At 42.6% G+C, this 21134-nt stretch overlaps 1 protein-coding gene across 4 annotated transcripts in view; it reads left to right on the top strand.

The window, feature by feature from the left end:
- The window catches only part of ITGA7 (integrin subunit alpha 7), a 129293-nt gene that overhangs the window by 50192 nt on the left and 57967 nt on the right, over positions 1–21134 (top strand). For all 4 annotated transcript variants that reach the window (XM_075265558.1, XM_075265556.1, XM_075265560.1 and 1 more), the window contains exons 3-4: positions 4303–4430; positions 4592–4671. In XM_075265558.1, coding sequence (XP_075121659.1) covers positions 4303–4430; positions 4592–4671 — 208 coding nt within the window. The remainder of the gene's footprint in view (positions 1–4302; positions 4431–4591; positions 4672–21134) is intronic.

The raw sequence follows: 21134 nt of genomic DNA, 5'->3' as shown, positions 1-21134 counted from the left end.
CTGAGGTTGTCAGGAGAAGCGGTGCAGGGGGCCCAAGCTGAGCTACTGCACCATGGCCCGTGTGCCTTTAGTTACACCCAAGAATTTAAGAGTTCTTGAAGTTACCAACAAGTGGAAATGGCGTGGTAGAAAAGGGAGTAACGTACTAGGAAAATTGATGTGGCTTAAGCTGCAACATTGTGTGCCAACATAGTGACACATTTTTTATTGTAAACTAAGCCAGCTAGTAGGCGGTGTAAAGTAAGACTAGACAGTCTAACGTTATGACAGATTCATCATCCAACGTCAGACACTGTGATAAATTTGTACAGTTTAGGACTATCAAGTTCGCACTTTTTAGCTATTAGACAGTATTAGTAAATCTGCCTCACTTGACATAATTTATTGTAATAGAATCTGTCCATGAAAAGTGTGGTCCAGTCTATAGGCAGCTTGGTATAGAGCAGGAGGAGCCCAGCACATTGATATATAAGTTTGTGGGAAAGGATTCAGTATAACCTGCCATTTATTCATAGAAATCTCAGCTACTTCTATGTTGAGAAGTCCAGGAGGCGGAGCTAGCAGTGATTGACAGACTGCTCCCTATGACTGTGCATACAGAGATTGCTGTCAGTCACTGATAGGACCACCTCCTTGAATGGCAGAAACAGTGTTTAGACTGTGATGGCAACCCATTACAGGCTTCATGGAAACGTACATGTCCGATTTTTCTTTTCAGTATTTTTTTTTCTGTGTGATCGTAACCTTAGAGTTGATCCTAATCCATGTGTCCTCTGTAACCAACTCTGCAGCAGGACTGGAACCCTTTTGCTTACAAGATTTCTGGTCCCAGCTGTCAGACCCCACTTAGATCACACATGACATATCTGATTGACATGACATATGTGTTAAGACTGGGAAAGCCTTTGATGTCTTCAATAAAACCTTGCACCGTAGTACTTAGGTAACATTTTCTACATGACGTTATTACTGCGTGTACTGCTGCAGGAGGACCATGCGTCCAGTTCTCTGTACACCCCCTCCTGTCATACAAGCTGATCCTTTATTACAGCTGCACACCGCTGTGCACATCAATCTGTTGCTCCATTAATGAATTTTCCCAACCTCCCCCTTTCCTTATTTTCCCACCATTCACTTAGACAGAGACGGATTTCCCCCTAATTTGTTCCTCTCTTCTACTTAAACTCTCACTTTTTCCCTGTGACGTGGTCTCAGCAAAGAGAGAGGAAGAGGATATGTTGTCTGTGTGATGGATATTTCTGCACTATGAATGTACTATTACATAGACTCTGTACTGCCGACTTTATCTAAAAAAAAAAAAAGCTAAAAAAAAGGGCCTGTCACAGGTTTAAAAAGCCCAATGACATCCTGGCCATTTTATATTTCAGTTTTCTTAATCCAAATCCATTCAGCCATTCCAAAGGTATGAGTCCTTTTATTGTTGATGCAAATTAGGGTATTAGGCAAGTGGGCGGTCAGGTCTTATTCACATGTCCGTGCTTTATGTACATATGTCATCCTCATTTCTCTTCTCTGATGGGGATGCATCACATCAGTCAGTGCACACATCAGTCTATGGGTATGAAAAAAACTGATGCCAACATTGAAAAGTTTAGGAAATATAAAAAAATGTAATCTGTTTTTCATGGATACAATAAAACTGATCAAAAATAGGCATCACACAATTCAGAAATAAGTGGGTGAATGCAGCCTAATACTTTTATTCATTGGGGAAGGCGGGGGGTCTCTGTGTGCTGTACGTCATGCAGTGTTACCGCCCACTTGGCTAATACAATAATGTGCATCTTTGGAATGGCAGAACAGATTTGGATAAGCAAAACACCAAAATGCTCAGAGTGACAGCGCCTATCAGATGATATACAGACCTAGTAACTTTCCATAATTCTATGTTCTGAGGTCTCTCCAGTCAATGAAATTTAGCACTGTTCATCCTGGGATTCCTGTTTCACAAGCACAGTCACATCTCCATTGTATAGTTGTGTTAGAGCAGGACTTAAAATATTACAGTGATACATAGCAATAGTAGGAGAATGGAGCCGATGTAGCATTGAATAATAGGACAGGTACAGGTAGTATTCACGTGAACTAGGTAACCATTTAGAAAACTTTGTTGGCGACTGATGTGGTTGTCACCATTATAAATACAGTATTTGTTAGACTAGAAGAACCTTTGCAAGGTGCTGATACATAGGAAAGGCTATTCTAAATCTACCAGCTATTCTCTAATATCTGAAAGGTTAACATTGTGGCAGGGGTTGCAGTTGCACAGCTGTTGGTAGCTGTCTTCATGTCAGCATTCCTGGTGTGTGTGTCAGCCCTGGCTCAGTATAGTGGCATCCGTGTCTAATCTGCCCCATAACAATACACAAAGGTGCTGCTGTATCTTGGGTGTAAGATAAGTGGGTGTCGGGCTTGAGTCACTTCAGTGGTTAGTGGTGGTCACTACCGATCTTACACGCACTTACTCATACTTTTTATATTACTTTTCAATGTTTAATCCTGTTATTGTAACTTGCTAAACCCACAAAACCAATCAATTATCTTTTTACTGAAGTACATAGGGATGACTTATCTCTAAGTACTGGACTCACTATAATGTAACAAATGGTATGGGTGACATATCTCCATGTCCATTCTTCTTCTGTTTCCTATAAATCCGAATACACACAGTGACAACAGGGGTAATGTGTATTTTCTGGACCCATAAATTTGACACCTCTATGTCGGTCCGTTACTTTGTGTGTGTCACTGGGTGTGTGTGCCCAGCTGGGCTATGTGTGGGACGTGTTAGTGTTAATGGCTCACAGCACAGAAGCCGCCCCGTCACGTTATACTCAGATTGTATATAGAAAAATATCTGTTACTGTACAGCCACAAGTTTAACTCTTTCATTTCTAACTAGGTTTGGACCACAGTATCCTTATATGTACACCTACTCTATATACTTCAGAAAGTACTGATACAACAAGTCAGTGGCGTAACTAGGAATGGCGGGGCCCCGTGGCGAACTTTTGACATGGGGCCCCCCCCCATCCCAACTGACGCCGAAGACCTCGACCGACCCCCTCCTCCGCACTCTATTATGTCCCTTACTGGCCCCTGCACACAGTATTAACCCCAATAGTGGCCCCTGCACACAGTATTAACCCCAATAGTGGCCCCTGCACACAGTATTAACCCCTATAGTGGCCCCTGCACACAGTATTAACCCCATAGTGGCCCCTGCACACAGTATTAACCCCATAGTGGCCCCTGCACACAGTATTAAATCCAATAGTGTCCCTCTGTGGACACCCATAAACAATTATTATACTCTGGGGTCTTTTCAGACCCCAGAGTATAATAATCGGAGACCCGGGGAATAAAAACATAAAAAAAACAACCCACTGTTGCTTCTTACCTGTTCCCCGGCTCCTGTGCTGTGCTGTCCTCCTCTCGCGTCCTTCTTTAATGACGTCGGACGTCACATGACCCGGGAAGCATGCCGGGTTCATGTGACGTCAGAGACGTCAGACAACAGTAGGACGGAGGCCTGGCAGGATCGCGGAGAGGTAAGTAACAGTGTTTGTTATGTTCCATTACCTCTCCCGATCCGCCGGTCATTATACTCGGGGGTCTGCAAAGACCCCCGAGTATAATGATAGCCCCTGTGGGGCCCGCGGTGTCACTTGCCGATCCCGGCCCAGCCAGAATCGGCAAGTGAATAGGGCCCGTAACTGCCTATTTTAAAAAAACCGCAGCGGTAGCGGCTGTCACCGGGCCCCCTAATGGCCCGGGCCCTGTGGCAGCTGCTACTGCTGCTACCACGGTAGTTACGCCCCTGCAACAAGTGTATTCACACAGGAATCTCTCCTTTTTACCAAAACATCACTTTTTCCAGATGATCTCTGATACACAATTTCCTTTTTCATAACTGCACATACTGGTTACATGGAAGGACTGACTAACATGAAGTCATGGCCAGTATATACTCTGTTTATATACTTCTGTAGAAGGCTTTACTATATTGTCTGCATATTCTGATATTTATCTTCTTCACCCCTAAGTTGCTATTCTGGGCCCCCAAGGTCCGATCCACGAGAACTTCTGTGCTTACAAAATACACAAATACAAGGACGGTACACACACACCACCTTATAGAACACAATATTTAATGGATTATTATACTGATCTTAAGCCAATATAACCAAGTTTGTAATATATCCAAGGGTGTAACTTGAAGCTGTAGGACCCACTGACCATGTGCTATCTATAATACTGGTGTCTTATATTGTTTTACAGGCTTTTGGTTGGCGCCCCCCAAGCATCAGCATTAACAAATCAGTTTGCAAATAGAACAGGTGGGCTTTATGGATGTCCCCTGACTGCAGAGGCCAAAGACTGTGAACGGATTGACATTGATGATGGAGGTAAGGTGTATTAGACACATTGGATCTTGTCTGCCGAATAGTGATAACCATGGCATAACAACTGATAATTCAGACAAGATAATTCACCACTAGCCCACATTATTTATCTTATATTTGCCTACATTGTGTCTGCAACTTATTCCTATATGTATTTCTACCAGTGGATAGAAATCGGGAGAGTAAAGAAAACCAGTGGCTTGGAGTGACAGTGAAAAGCCAAGGCCCGGGAGGGAAGATTGTGGTGAGTTGCATCTTTTTATTGTTTGGTTGTAAATGAGAATGGCTCAGTCTTTGTTTTGTAGGGCATGTTCACACACAGTGGATACTTTGTATACTCCTTTTGGCCTTGCTGGATGAAAATCTGCATCATACAACAGTAGCAGCAAGATGGCTAAAAGGTTAACAAATCACAACCACATCTTGCAGAAGAAAATTTGCACAAATTGTATTCCCTAAACTTTGTTTCTTACATAGTTATTGCCATCATTAGGTCCCACAAACTCTGAGGAGTCCAATGGTAGCTCTGTCACCAGTCAGTAGTTTGTAAGTGCCAAGCCAATCCTACTTATAAGTAAACTGGTTTGCCAGGCAGCTATTTCTGCACAATCCTTTATAAAATTTGAGTATGCGTGTTAGGGCTCGTTCACATCTGCGCCCGGGACTCTGTTCTGCAGGTTTCCGTTTCCTGCACAAAACAGGGCAGGAGACGGAAACCTGCCAGCATCTTTCATACCTATTCATTTGAATGGGTTTGAAAAGTGTCCAGCCGTGAGCGCCAGTGAGCGTTTTATGCTCACCGCAGCGAAACCGGTTCTTTTAAACTGGACACAGAGTCGGACATGCAATACTCTGTGTCCGGTTAAAAAAAAAAAAAAAAATGGTTTTGGCGCGGAGAGCATAAAACGCTCACCGGCGCTCACGGCCAGACTCGGCATGACAGGTTTCCGTCTTCTGCATGCACAAAACGGAAACCTGATAACGAAGTCCAGACGCTGGTGTGAACCCAGCATTACCTTCAATGGGTAGAAGGGAATAAGCTGCTGCCAACTCCTCTGGCAATGGCGTATGTGGTTGCATCTGTTGTCTTGTAGCACTGGGGTCTTGGGTTCAAATCCGGTCAAGAACAACATCTATAGTTTGCATGTTCTCTGGGTTTCCTCCCCACACTCCAAAAGGGAAGCCCTATATGGGACAATGAGTGAAGATAATAAAGTGTTGTATAAGTGAGTCTATATTCACACCTGTGCTTGGGTTGGAAGCCCAATCTGCTTTGAGGCTAAGGCCCCTGGGGATGTCCCACAGTAATATAGTGCTGTGGCAACAACCGCAGAGGCAGCGCATTGCGGTTCTTCCCGCAGCGCTTTAAACAGAAAGTTCAGAGTTTTCCTCCGCAGACTTTCTGTTATAATTATACCTATGGGGAAACTGCTGGCGTTTCCGTCGGTATAATTGACATGCTGCGATTTCCAAAACTGCAAAGGTTTTGGAAATCATGGCAGTTTTTACCGCAAAGAGGGCATGGGATTCATTAGAATCCTATCCAATTTGTCTGTACTGTATAACACCGCAATTTTCCATCCTGTGGGGCCCCGGTCTAAAAGTGGAAACCCATGAACCCCATAGAAATTTATATTGTATCTTTATATTTGTGACTGTCCATTGAATTTCATATGATACATCTTACATTATTACTCCTCTTACTCCAGATTGTTATAGTCTTTAATATATTGATCACTTTTCTTTATCTGCTTATTGTACTTATGTGGCAGCTTTCTCCACCGCAGTTTCCTTGTATCTTTCAGCAGACAATGCTGTTTATTTGTGTTGCCCTTGGAAATGACACAGCTTTCACATGCTTGCTGTTGTTTCCCAGGACAATGAAAATAAACTTCTCTGCTTGGTCTTGTGTAGTTATGCCAGAAAAAGAGAGAAAAGAGCCAAGAAATGTATTCAGTAGATAGTGAATTGCTAAAAAAAAGAAAAAAAAAAACAACCAAAAAACTAAAACTGAGAATTGCATTTTCTTGAAGATGCTGAATAGCTTTACAATGAGTGTATCATAGCCTATCTAATATATTTTTATTTCTTTTGTTATATATGTCTGGTATACACTATAGGGTTATAGGTATTCCACTACGAGAAATCAGGATGGGGAATTGTGATCAATGTTGTAAGTTGCTATGTGAAGAAATTACATCATGCCATAGAAGTTGCATAATGTGAATGGGAATCGTAAAAATCCCACTACTATATAAGCTAATTCACTCTGTGTGTTGCTATATAGGCTACGTCAGGTGCTATATGTATGGATATACTCTCCACAAGGAGCAGAACCTCTGTAGGACTCTGTATCTATAGAGTACCTCTATAATATGACATTTACATCAGTTTTCTGGTGGAACTGGATGCAGCTGTGGCACATCTTTGGTGCGTTGCCCTTTCTTGCTGAAAAGATGTGCCACACTTGCCACCTTTTATGAAAGTAGGTGGAGACCAAGGTGGGATAGGGACATCTTGGCCCTACAAATGTACCATAAATTTACTATAACTCCTGCCATACTCATGCTATAACTGGCTTCAGCTATACCTGAAATCTACACCTCTTAATAATTTAGGTGCATACCGTGCCAGTCGGGGACTTGATTAAGACTGGTGTACAGGACGCCAGTCTTAATTAACGCCCTCCATTTTGTCTGGAAAAAAATGCAGTGCAACAGAAAAAATGGTCAGGAACCTACACATTTTAAAATGCCCTAAGTTCTCATACATATGGCCACCTTTAGGACCTGCATTACACATAAGGCCCGGTTCACATCTGCGTTCGGTATTTTGTTCGGGGTGTCCGAATGGGGACCCCCGAATGGAATACCGAATGCATTGACAAGTGGTGAGCACTGAAAGCACATGGATTCCATAGACTGTAATGGGATTCGTGTGTTTTCCATGCGGTGTCCGCACAAGTCATGCAGAGAGGAAAGTAATTCATGAAGTACTTTTCTTTCCACCTGACTCGTGTGGACACCAAGCGGAAAGCACACAAACCCCATTACAGTCTATGGGGTCCGTGTGCTTTTAGTGCTCACCGCTTGTCAATGTGTTCGGTATACCGAACACAGATGTGAACCAGGCCTAATACTATCTAGCCATGCCTAGATATATCAGTGTGACTATGATTCTACATAGCATGCAGAACATGGAAAAAGAATCATACAAGCAGCACTTACACAATATTACAGAGACATTCTCTAAAATTTCTGTTACCATGCATCACATGATACCTATGTATAGGCTCTCTCCATCTACTGCATTACAGGGGGACATGTGCATGAACACTATGGCTGTATTCATGGTAGTTTTGCAGCTGTCATGTTATACCACAATGGTCATGGAGTTACAATTACATTAATATATCCGTTGCATATGGGTCTGAAGTTTTGCTGCATACTTTTTTTTTTTCAATGAACATATATATTTATATACATTAATAATGGAGATGTACAAACACCTTGCACAAGTTTTTGGACTTATTTGGCTCCCAGTATACAGGGTGTATGTGCATGGAAATATCTGTCTATTTTTCTTCAGTGATGTAGTGTGTGATGGAGCCCAGATACATGTCAGTCTACCTGCTAGTGGTCATAGTACAGAGCAGTGAGTCACAATAACTGGTGTCACTGCCCGAAGCGGCTGACATGAGTCACATCTACCGTTATAATACTGACATTCCATCCCTGTGCTACATTCTGGGAGGGAGTCGACAGTCTACATTTACAAGGCTAGTTATATAGGAATGGATGGCACTGCTCATAATGAGCGCCTATAACAAACCATACCCCATAAGGCAAAATGAGCCGTTAGAAATCTGCAGCTATGAGCCTCTTGCGTGTTAAGCTGGAATAGGGAGGGACATGATTTATCTCTGCTTTGCACACATACCAGGGAATAACTGAAGGTACTTAATAATCTTGTCTTACCCGCTGCTGGTACCTAACTGCGCCAAGTCCAGCTTCCTAAATGGGCTGTATACATGATGAATAATGTATTAGAATTATCCTGGCAGACACTTGGAATACACTCACACATTTGTTAGGATAATATGTATCAGCGCCAGGAGGAAACATGGTAGGGGTGTAATGCAGTATATTAAACATATGCATGTCACACACATACCTCTCTGTCTCCCGGGGAACAATGTACCGTATATACATAAGGCTTACACCACAGAGCAACCCTTTAGATGGTAAGTCTTAGGATTCAGGTTGCCCTGGTGATGTTGTGACCTTTGTATTGTCAGCACAGCAGGGAAGGGTTGGATGCTGGTTGAATTTTTATCTACTGAAAACGTGGAACTGTGGGATGTTTACTGGTGTGTCTGCACAGTGACCTAAGGGACAGTATAGATCAATCCTCCTGCTTCCATGTCTTAGAAGGGCTAGTATATCTTACTAGGGAAAGCCGGTGCAGGGACCTATTACACCATGGATCTGTAGGGGCCTACCTTCCAAAAAGTGGCACTAGGAGCAAATTCCTCTTTTTCACCTATGGGGTCTTATTTACTTATTCCATACCTGTTAATATGCAATATTTTGTTAAGACTGTTGAGTCTTGAGGCTATTATGACATTTTTTTTGTGTTACATTGTAATAGGTTATAAAGACCCTTTTCCACCTCCACCATTCCGACTTTCTGTATCCCTTAATAGACCCTGCTCCACAGATTCTGGCACAGTAGGAATTTTTTCTCTATCCACACCATTCCTGAGCAATCCGTGCAGCTGATTTTGGTTCAGGATATAATATTTAATCTCTGTACTGCCAGGCAATAGGGTGTGATTCTGCACTGTGACTTTCTACGTTCCGGATTGTTAGTATCAACTTAGAATGACACCCCCTTGTCTGCTCCTACTTGACACCATCCACTCGACAATAGATCATCTAAAATTAGCATATCAGGCACCAATACTACCTGCACTGACTGGTCAGGAAGGGTGTGGGTAGAGAAAAACTTCCAAAGATGCTGAAATCAACAGTGCAGGACTTACTAAAGGACGTAAAGAACTGCAGGTGATGGAGGTGGTGAAAGATCTTCTTTAAATTGTATTGATGCTAGATCATGTTTATAACACTGCCCAAGGCTGTTTTTTCCTTTCCCAGAATTGGACTTGAACCTGGGATCTGCTGCTCGTCTTCTCCTATTAAATCTATAGGGAATATGTTCATGATTCCACAGCTAAACTTAACTTTCTGCAAATTTCAGAAGTTCAGCTTTTCAGCAAGGGCAGTGGCGTAAACGCTATGGAAAAAATGTGTAGTTTTAGGCTAAGGCACCACGGGACAATCGTGGTTCTTTCCGCAACACTTTGAACAGAAAATTTGCAGAATTTTCCTCCGCAGACTTTCTGTTACCAGTATATCTATGGGAAAGCCACCGGCGTTTCTGTAGATATAATTGACATACTGTGATTTCCAAAACCGCGCTGGTTTTGAAAATCGCAGCGTGTCCGTGCTGCGGTTTTAAACACAAAGTGGGCATGGGATTCACATGAATCCCATCCACTTTGCAGGTACTGTAAAAGTCCTCAATTTTTCCCGCAGAGTTTTCAACGCGGGCAAATCGCGGTGTTTCCGGCCCATGGGGCCCCAGCCTTACAGTCTCTGCAAAGCCCTTTCCCATCAACATATTGCAGAAAAATACACACAGTGGAAATGCTGCGATTTCCAAAACGCAGCATATCAAACATGCCTACGGAAATGCCAGCGGTTTACCTATAGGTATAATGGAAGCAGAAAGTTTGCAGAGGAAACCTCTGTAGACTTTCTGCGAAAAGCACTGTGGGAAAAACTGCAATGTGTGGCCTTAGCCTTGCGCAGCTTTTTTTCCCCCCCTGCAATATGTGCATGAGATGAAATGAAATCTCATTCACTTTGCTGGCACTGTAACCTGTGGAAACGCTGCCATTTCATCATATTGTTTAAACCATGTTGGGCTGGATTGCTTTATTCTGGTGGATAGCATCCTTTCTTATGTAACTAGATCTTCATTACACATGATTTAAAGGGGCCAAATCCATCACTAGTGAGAAAAGATGAGGATACTCCTGATGGACTATAAATGTCATTACTCTCATAAGCAGCCTCATTAATCTTTGTGCTTTCTGTAAGTCGGTGATGTGTTATTGCTAAGAATTCCAGGGCTACAGTTAATTTAATGAATGTAAACAGACACCCGGCCGCGCTCCTCGAATAAGAGGGAAGGAGCTGCAGTTTCTTGTATAAACGTCTTGGCATTTTATTGCAAGGTTTTATTATTTATAGAAGGGAGGAGAAGCCTTCGAGTCTGAGATTTAATACACATATTTCCACTCTCATCTGTCAAGCAGTTTTTCTCCATGTGCAGTCATAACCCGGTCCGGCCCTGTGTTATTTTTAGAATGACCAACTGTATTGCATAGTTTACAAGTGTAGTCTGCTCCCAGCTTCCTTGTAACTTAATTTTCCTGACCTGGATGAATGAACGGTCTCCGGAATTATTGCCTATGATTGTATTAGTCGTGTTCCTTCCCAATATTTTGTAATTACGCTTAATATGAATATTTTATGCTGTAATTCTGGCACCGCGGCTTCTGAATGTAGTCGGGAAATGGACCAGCGCAGTTACTGCAGGATCATATAGTAGATTTGGTCTTGCAGCATTTATTGGAAAGATGAATATGAAGAAATTGCCATGTCCCAGGCACTGAATCCAGAAACTTCTTATGTCTGGCAGGGTGGGTGTATTTATGTGTACAGAACCATTGTAGTCCACATGTAGAGAAAATTCAGTTAATGGTTTCAGAGCAAGATTTACTGCAGATGACACATCAATTTGTTTTGTGTTATTACTACTATCCATTTATTCAGACCCCCGAGTATAATGATTGGAGGCCCGGGAGAGGTAAGAAACATGAAAAACACTGTTAATTACCTCTCCACGATCCGGGCAGGCCTCAGGCCTAGTTGTCTGACGTCTCTGATGTCACATGAACCCGGCCTGCGTCCCGGGTCATGTGACGTCCGACGTCATTGAAGAAGGCCGACAGCGTCGGAGCCGGGGGACAGGTAAGCAACAGTGGTTTTTTTAATGTTTTTATTCCCCCGGGTCTCCGATTATTATACTCTGGGGTCTGAAAAGACCCCAGAGTATAATAATTGTTTATGGGTGTCCACAGTGGGACATAATACTGTGTGCAGGGGCCACTAAGGGACATAATACTATGTGCAGGGGCCACTAAGGGACACAATAGAGCGCGCAGGAATGCGGAGGTGGGGGTTGGTCGAGGTCTTCAGCGTAGGTTGGGGGGGGGGGGGGTGTGGCGTGTCAAAAGTTCGCCACGGGGCCCCGCCATTCCTAGTTACACCACTGGTTATGGAAACAGAAAAAGTATCAAATTAGCAATATTCACAAACAGGACAGATTTATTAAGACTGGTGTTTTTAGCTGGTGTAGATTTCCTGTACATATCGCGTCAAAAAACTTGTTGAGTTTTAATAAATCTTTTGGGCTGAGGCGTCACAGCCCACAATTCTCACATTCGTGGTATGTTGTAAGTGAGGTGCAAAATAGTGGATGTCGTGCACTTTTTGGAACAAGAAAGGGCCTCAAACATGTATCATAATAATGCCCATGGCATCTCTGGGATAATAAATTCCTCCTATAATTTGGTTGATTCCCGCTAGTAACTAAAACTAGAAACATATGGCAATACCCCCTAAGAAAAGTTACCCTAAATATATATGTACTGGGGGAGATTTATCAAGAAAAACACTGCAGTATTATGGTGTAATTTATACCATCAAGTTGTCTAACATGCTGTGTGCCACAAGTGTTTTAGACATTTTTTAGACAATTTAACAACTTAAATACGAAAAGGGGGTAGGGTACATGAGGAAATGGGTGTGAAAGGGTGTGGCTTGAATTGTGACAACATGTAGCAAAACTGTGGCAAATTTTTTTTAAGCAGACTAATAAGTGGCATAATGTTAGATATCAAATAGTATTATTTTGATAAGTTTTGCAGTTTAGAACTGCCTAATACAAATTTGCTGTAACATCTCTGCCTGTTCAGGTCACTGCGCCACCCTCTGCTCGCGTGCTGCGGTGCAGGAGGCGTGTGCAGTTTGGTTCATGGCTTAAAGTTCTTGGTTTCACTGTGTGAACACGGCTCTACTGCTGTGATTGTATTTGCACCACACCTGCCTTCTGCCCTTGTTTGTCTCTGCTCCTCTAATGGTTAATCTGGCCTTGCCCTGTGATTGACAGCTGCCTTCCTGTCAGCTCCATGGATGGGTTCTTCCTCCCTATTTAACCTTGGCTCTCATTCACTCCTATGCTTGCTATTGCCTTGTGCATACTCGCTCCATACGGTCACTATTTTTTGCTTGCTTCCTTATCCTTGACCTTTGGCTTTCCCTACTGGCAATTCTTTGGACTCTGATTTGGCACTACATCGCTCGACTGTTACCGAACCATAGCTAGCTGACCTCTCTTTTTTGTTGTCCGTCTTGTCTGCGTTTTGTGTCTCACTTATATAGGAAGGGACTGTCTTTGTGGTTGCCGCCTATTACGTAGGATAGGGCCTGGCAATAGGAAGGGAAAGTTGGGGGCTTCAGCTTAGGGCTCACTGTCTCTTGTGTCCCGTCCCAGGGTTCAAACAGTTACTGGGGAATTGTGGTCCTAGCTATTCCCTTACATTTGTACTTTCTAAAACCTTATTACTAAATATGCCCTAAAACAAGAAGAAACTGACAGGCCATGGAACAAAGTCAAATCAAATTCCAGTTTTAATATCGTTGACCATTGATAGAACCAAAAACTTGGCACCCAAGGCACACTCTTGGTCCTGTAAGTTTGGCAAGTTTGCTGCTGGATGGACCATCCTATATTTCTGCCCACCATCTCTAGTTATTATGTATAATATATACTTCCTATTTTCTTTCCTCTTTTGCACAGTGTCATGAAATCTGTGTCTGAGGAGCCTTTTCCTAAACTTCAGCACATAGAGCAGGGATACTATACATATAGTAGTGGGTCAAAGGGCCTGTTAACATCACTTTAGAGGCCTCAGACAGATGTATACTTTGCGAGTTATGCCAGTCAAGCATGAAGTGGCATACATCAATCTCTCAACCTATAAAGATTTATACTATGTTCTATATGTTTCTTGTGGGGTTCTCTAGATATAGATACTACTCTTTTCTACAAAAAAAAAAGAAAAACCTGGTGCAAACCATCCCAACCTAATGAAAAATAAAAAGAACAATTTGTAGAAAGTACAACCGGTTACCTTTATGTCAACAATATAAGCTTTGGTTGAAGCAGCATTGGTCAGTCATCCAAGGAAAAAGCATGTCTGACCATGACTGAATCATAATAAGAGTCAACATTGGTTAATGGTCAGTCATCCAAGGAAAAGCATGTTTGTTTGCCAATATATACAGAATAAACAGCAGGTGTAGTTGCAGCCTCATGTCGGCTAAGGATACAGCGACATTTGTCGAGCAACATAAAAAAAGTCGCAGTTTTTGTTATGTGATTTTTAATGCTTATAGATTAGCCCTTGCGGGCAGGGCCCTCTGTCCCACTGTGCCGGTCGGTCATTGTTAGTATTATATCTGTTTGTATATTTTGTGTACCGTATGTAAACTCTCAAATGTAAAGCACCATGGAATTAATATATTAATGTACAGCACCATGGAATTAATATATTAATGTACAGCACCATGGAATTAATGGTGCTATAATAATAATATGATTTTTAGCCACACGACTAATGTCACCATTTACTTCTAGCCTTCATCCTAGCATGTCTGACTTAGAGAATAATTTCTTGTATCAATTAAAACTGACTTTCACTCCTGGCATTTCCCTTGATGCAGTAACCACATTTTCATTAGGAGGTGTAATATTCATTTAACCTCTCAGCTCCGTGCATGTTGATCTCTGACTAGGGATTAGTCTTTTCTGCAGGGAGCGGCCATGCACACAAGATGGCACTTGTTACCGGTTAGATCATGGTGATCAATAAGGTTATTTATCATGACTGGAAGAGCTTATGGCATGTAAAAATGAGAGGGAATTAAGGCTGAGATCCGCCAAATTGTCATAAATTAGACTGTAATATGTCAGTGATAACAGCTGCCGCCCTCTGGGTTCATGTAATTATAATGATTATTCCCCATTTACAGCTCATTTACCGTAGTTTCCAGACATAACCATATCTACTGTGTCTTGGCTCAGCTAGTACGTGCAAATCGTTTTGTTTTATTCTTTCATCTGAACGATGGGTTAAATGTTTTATAAAGAAGACATGCATTAGAAGTGCCAAATTTATCATATTCGTCAAATTTTCAGAATCTTATTTTGAATTTTCAGAATCTTATTTTGTCACTCTCTAAATTGAAATGTGTGGGACAGTAGGTAAGGACTTCAAGGACTGAGCATGGTCTTCAGGATTTAGACCAGTTGTACTAAAAAAGGCAGAAGTTGGTCTAAAACTAAAACATCTATGCTTGTTTCATTCTTTTGTATGTTATTCTATGTTCACACATGTACTTGGATTTTCAGTCTTCAAGTCCGCTTGGGAACTCTAAAAGATGGCCCTCAATCACACAGTTTTTTGGTCAGGATTTTGAAGCCGTATCCGCCTCAAAATCCTGACCTAAAAGACGGCTCCCTTTGAAATCAATGGGAGCCGGTCAGTTTGAGATGCTCATTCTTTCAGGCGGATGTCGCGAGGCAAGATGTCGCGAAGACACTCCCTCCCGACTAGGCCCATTAATTTGGGCCTAATCCGGAGCGGAGTGCACAACTGGATGCCAGGGCACTGCACTGGCATCCAGTCGCAGCTACCCGTATTCTGGACCAGACTTCTGCCTCAGGTTCTGGTCCAAAAAACCCCATGTGAACTTACCCTCACCCATGGAAATCTATGGACCTGATAAACTATAATGGTGTCTGCTGGGTTTCCACCCAGTTTCCGCCTGGAAAATGCGGAGAGAAGTCTTGCTTACAGGACTTTTCTCTCTGCATTTTTCAAGTATATTCAGGGACAGAATCCCCGAACAGAATTCAAGCGCTGGTGTGAGCCCAGCCTTGGGGGCCATTCAACATTTAGTGGATCCGTTTAACAGATGCAAAAAATAGGTGCTAGCAGTGGATGCAAATGGATGGCCATCTATATATATAAAGTCAGCGCTAAGAAAAATGGATTTGTTTCTGTCTTTTTTTTTTTGGTGGATGCAAAAGAATGTTACACATTGAGGTGGTATAAATTGACTCTATATAACAGATGGTCAACTATATGCATCTGTTTCTTGCATTGATTAAACGGGTCTACTAAATAGATGTTAAAAACATGATGTGAATGGCACCGTAGACAGCTCTAAATGCACCAAGAAGTGCCCCAGAATTTAGTGTAAATCACTTCAACTGTCTTTTTTCTTAGACTGGCATAATAAAAGCTACTTCACCAACGTGGATCACTTTTCTCTAACTTACGCCACCTATTGGTGTATTTTGTACTAACATTGTGGAACACATTATAAAAAGGCTAAATAATAGATGACCTATCCATCTGCAGGGCTCTGACATGATCTGATCAATTACATGATTGAAAAGGCTATAGTCTTTGGGTAAGTTCTGCAGCTTCTACACTATTTTCCAAGCACAGGGCCATACATTTGTACAGCCACCATGCTTGGTATTGAAGCTCATCCCATCCATCTATTTAAAGGGAGCCCCACTGCTGCATCAAATCATCGATCCATGGGGATCGTTAATTGATCACCTATACTAAGGATAGGTTGTTAAGAAAAAAGTCCCTGAAAACCTATTTAAGTGCTCCATATGATAATAATACATTTTATTTATATAGCGCCAACATATTCTGCAGCACTGTTCAATTTGTAGGGTTCAAATACAGACAGAAAGATACATAACAAAGAACGTTATTTCACACAATGGGACTGAGGGCCCTGCTCGCAAGAGCTTACAATCTATGATGTAGAGGGGGTGACACAAGAGGTAGCAGGGGCGGCATTGCTTATGCAGAGGTCAGACAATGTTGTAATAGAGGTTACTGTCATTACACAAACATAAAACTTTATGAGCCATCACTAGTCGTGTCCTTTAAAGAGGACCTTTCATCAGATCGGGTACATGCAGTTTTATATACTGCTGGAAAGCTGACAGTGCGCTGAATTCTGTTTAGTAAGGGGAAGACCGATTAGCAGGGCCGGCTCCAGGTTTTTATGGGCCCTTGGGCGACAGAGCCTCAGTGGGCCCCCTTGTAAAGGAGGCGGGGGAGTCAAGACACCGTGCGTTGCAGATGAAGCGAGTGACGTCACAGAGGAGTGTGGCGTCACCAACGCCATACCTCCCAATTTTTAAGGAGTAGAAAGAGGGGCAAAATGTGGCTCCACCCACTTTTATGTTGATTCCGCCCATTCTCATTCATTTATCATGTGCCCGCACACAGTATAATCCTCCTACAGTCACCCGTAAATTATTTGCCCCCCTCCATCTCTCCCCCAGTTTCATATACACCCTTCCTCTGCCCCCAGTTTCATTTCCCCCCCTCCATCTCTGTCCCCAATTTCATCACATTCTCCCCCTTCATCTGCCCACAGTTTCATGTCCCCCGTCTCTGCCCCAGTGTCATGCTGTTCCACCCCCCCCATCTGCCCCAGTGTCATGCCGTTCCCCCTCCCCTTCATTTGCCCCCCAGTTTCATTAGGCCCCCTCCATCTCTGTCCCCAGTCTCATGCGGTTCTCTCCCCACCCCCTTCTTCTTCCCCAGTGTCATGCCGTTCCCCCCCTCCCCTTCATTTGCCCCCCAGTTTCATGGGCCCCCTTCATTATGTTCCACCTTAATATTTAATACAAAACAAACACTTACACTCACCTTCCATCGCTCCCCCGACGCTCCTCTCTCCGCTCTCTCACTCCATTCACATAGGCGATTAAAGCAGGAGCTGTGACAGCTCAGCTCCTGCTTTGAAGCTGCGGCCCGGCTTGCATGTGTAAGCGCGATGTGATGACGTCATCGCACCTACACACACACGCCGGGCCACAGCTTTAAAGCAGGAGCTGAGCTGTCACAGCTCCTGCTTTAATCGCCTATGTATTCAGCTCATCGGCGTCCGTTGGACGCCGATGAGCTGAAATCGGGACACGCTAGTGCTAGGAAGGGCAAGTGTCGGGGGGCCCCCAGAGGCTCTGTGGGCCCCGGCACTTGCCCGACTATGCCGTGCGCTGACGCCGGCCCTGCCGATTAGTAAGGAGTTACAGTAGTCAAGGTGAGAGTGAATCAGAGTGACAATAAGTGTCTTTAGTGTATTTCTGGTGAGGAAAGGGCGTATTCTGGAGATGTTTTTGAGGTGGAGGTGACATGAACGTGCGAGTGATTCAATATAAGGGGTGAAGGAAAGGTCTGCGTCAAACATGACCCCGAGGCAGCAGGCATACTGCCTAGGAGTTATAGTAAGGCCTGAGACTACAATGGATATATCAAGGACAGATCTATTAGATGGTGAAAACAGTAGTAGTTCAGTCTTAGAGAGATTTAGTTTCAGATAGAGCGAGGACATGATATTAGAGACAGCAGAGAGACAGTCACTGGTGTTCTGTATGAGTGCAGGGGTGATGTCACGGGAAGATGTGTATAATTGAGTGTCATCAGCATAAAGATGGTACCGGAAGCCAAATCTGGCGATGGTTTGTCCAATGGAGGCTGTGTAGAGAGAAAAGAGCAGGGGGCCTAAGACCGAGCCCTGAGGAACCCCAACAGCAAGGGAAAGAGGGGAGGAAACAGACCCCCCAAATGATACACTGAAAGTGCGGTCTGAGAGATAAGAGGAGAACCAGGAGAGCGCAGTGTCGTTGAGACCGACTGAGCAGAGCATAGTAAGAAGAAGTTGATGGTCAACAGTCTTAAAAGCTGCAGAGAGGTCCAGAAGAATAAGAAGAGAGAAGTCAGCACTGGATTTAGCCATTAGGAGATCATTGGAGACTTTTGTGAGGGCCGTTTCAGTAGAGTGCAGAGCGCGGAAACCAGATTGTAAGGGGTCAAGCAGAGAGTTAGCAGAGAGATAGCGTATTAGACGAGAATAGATCAGGGGTTCCAAGAGTTTAGAGATGAAGGGGAGGTTAGAGACAGGTCGATAGTTAGTAGCACAGGATGGGTCCAGGGAGGGTTTTTTCAATAGCGGAGTTATAACAGCATGCTTGAAGGAGGATGGGAAGATTCCAGAAGAGAGAGAGAGGTTAAATATTTTAGTAAGGTAAGTCGTGACAGCAGGCGACAGAGATTGGAGAAGGTGTGAGGGGAAGGGGTCACTACTGCAGGTCGTAGCTACTCTCTCTTGTAGAATACAGTGGCTCGGTGATTAGCACCATTGCCTTACACTGTAAGTGACCAAAGGCAACATCAGCTAGGGGTTTGTATGTTCTCCTCGTGTTTGCTTGGGTCTCCAGTTTCCTCCCACACTCCAAAAACATGCTGATACATTGTGATCCCTATATGGGACAGTAACTGATAGTGTCTGAAAATTGCTGTGGAATATGTAGGCACCAAAAGCACCTGCTGTGATTTTTTGGGGGGATTGGTGGGGACTTGACAAAAAATTCTAACTGTGCCAGAAACAGAGGAGTGCCATCTATTATTAATTGATGCAAAAATTTGGCTTTGGTAAAGTGGTGAAAGATTCTCTTTTAAAGTCTCCTTTTTAAATTAGTGTTCAGTGTTAAGGACAGCTCTGGACGCTTTTCTGTAATCTAACAGTATTATAGGTTTTAGATACTACATATTTGGAGATTATGGTTTCTTGACATTGGGATTTATTCTGATTGTCAGATTTAGAGTCAGGAAAGAATTTTTCCTTTAAACCAGGGTAAATTGATTTCTACCTTTTTATAGGGTTTTTGTCTTCCTCTGGATCAACATTGCAGCATAAAAGGCTGAACTGGATGGACCAATGTCTTTTTCAGCCTATTAAGCTATGTTACTGTGTTACTATGTCCATTCCCAGCCAGAACAAATAAACATTTTACAACTTACTAGTGAATGCAAATGAACAAGTACATTATTCTATAAAAAGTTATACTCCCTCAGGTTTGTCGCTACTCTCTTGACTCACGATTTACCATGTAATACCACTTTAGCAATTTATGTAATATATATGTTGCAGGGTTTTCGTGTTCAGCAGTATCAGACTTTCTTCGCTCACCATGCAATTGAATTTTTTCAATATACATAAATTGTCATTAGATTTTATATAGTAATTTGACAATTGTGACCAAAGGTGACAGATACTGTAGATCAGATCTCAAAAGATTAACATGATGATTCAATGGGGGCTCTACTGCTAGGACCCCTCAATAATAAGAACAGAACAGAGCAGAAAATAGATATTTAAACATTTATAAGACAGTTAACAATTGTATAGAGTCCCAACCAGGCTGATGTGATTTTTTTGTTGTTGCTATATTTATATGCTGAACTTTGGTTGTCCATGTAAAAAGGAACTTGTCCTAATATAGGGACAACTTCACGTTTCTGGTTAACACTTCAGCATTTTCCACTAACATCTGTTCTGAGTTATGTAATAATGTTTAATTTTTTATTTGATCTTCTTCATTTTAATATAGCCTATTTGTTTGTACTTAGCATATTCTTAAACATACCAAATGTCAAAGATTAATAACTGAAATGGTTCCACAAGATGACGCCTTTTGCTCTCTTCACATCTGCATTGTGGTTTCCGTTGTAAAGAGAAATCACAGTGCAGTGCTGGATTGTTGCACAATGGGCATCGATGGTTCTGACTAGAGATGAGCGAACACTGTTCGGATCAGCCGATCCGAACAGCATGCACCCATAGAAATGAATGGAAGCGCCTGTGACGCCGGCCGGCCGCCGGCAAAGTCAGCGTCACAGGTGCTTCCATTCATTTCTATGGGTGCGTGCTGTTCGGATCGGCTGATCCGAACAGTGTTCGCTCATCTCTAGTTCTGACAAATATATAATTCCAGAAGATAGGAGCATAAGCACAGATATCCCCAAAAAGAATTGCCAATATACATTATAGATAGATGGATAAATGGATAGATAGCCAGACATATATTAGATATACAACATGCAAAACATACAGATCCATCTATCTATCTATCTATCTATCTATCTATCTATCTATCTATCTATCTTTTTGGATATATATGGTTAAGTATATGTATAGATGCAAATAAGATTAATTGGTGGCACAGAGGAACTTGCTCCTAGCTCCACCATTTGGAAGGTAGCCCACATATATTAATACCTGGTTTTTAAAGAAAACTAAGGGCGTAATCTGAGAATAATAGCTAAGCCAGAATAACTGCTCCAAAAGGAAAAGTTTCCCATTTATAAACAACTGCTATAAGAATTTTTCCTCTCATGAATAGACCAATGACTGGCTGAATCATGCCTTCTGCCACTCTGTTGTTACTTAGTTGAGGCCAAGGACTAGCCACCAGAGTCGGAAGACACTCATATTTATTTATCCAATGCCCTAAACACCATAAAAAAATATACTGCAATGTGCAAAATAATATATTTTGGTCACCTTGCTTTCTCCAAAAAATAGCAATAAAAAGTGATAAAAAAATTCATAAATACCAAATATTGGAACC

The sequence above is a fragment of the Leptodactylus fuscus genome, chromosome 2 (genome assembly GCF_031893055.1).
Source record: "Leptodactylus fuscus isolate aLepFus1 chromosome 2, aLepFus1.hap2, whole genome shotgun sequence".
Classification (NCBI taxonomy): Eukaryota; Metazoa; Chordata; class Amphibia; order Anura; family Leptodactylidae; genus Leptodactylus; species Leptodactylus fuscus.
The sequence above is the reverse complement of the archived record's forward strand: the minus strand, read 5'-3'. Positions and strand labels throughout refer to the sequence as shown.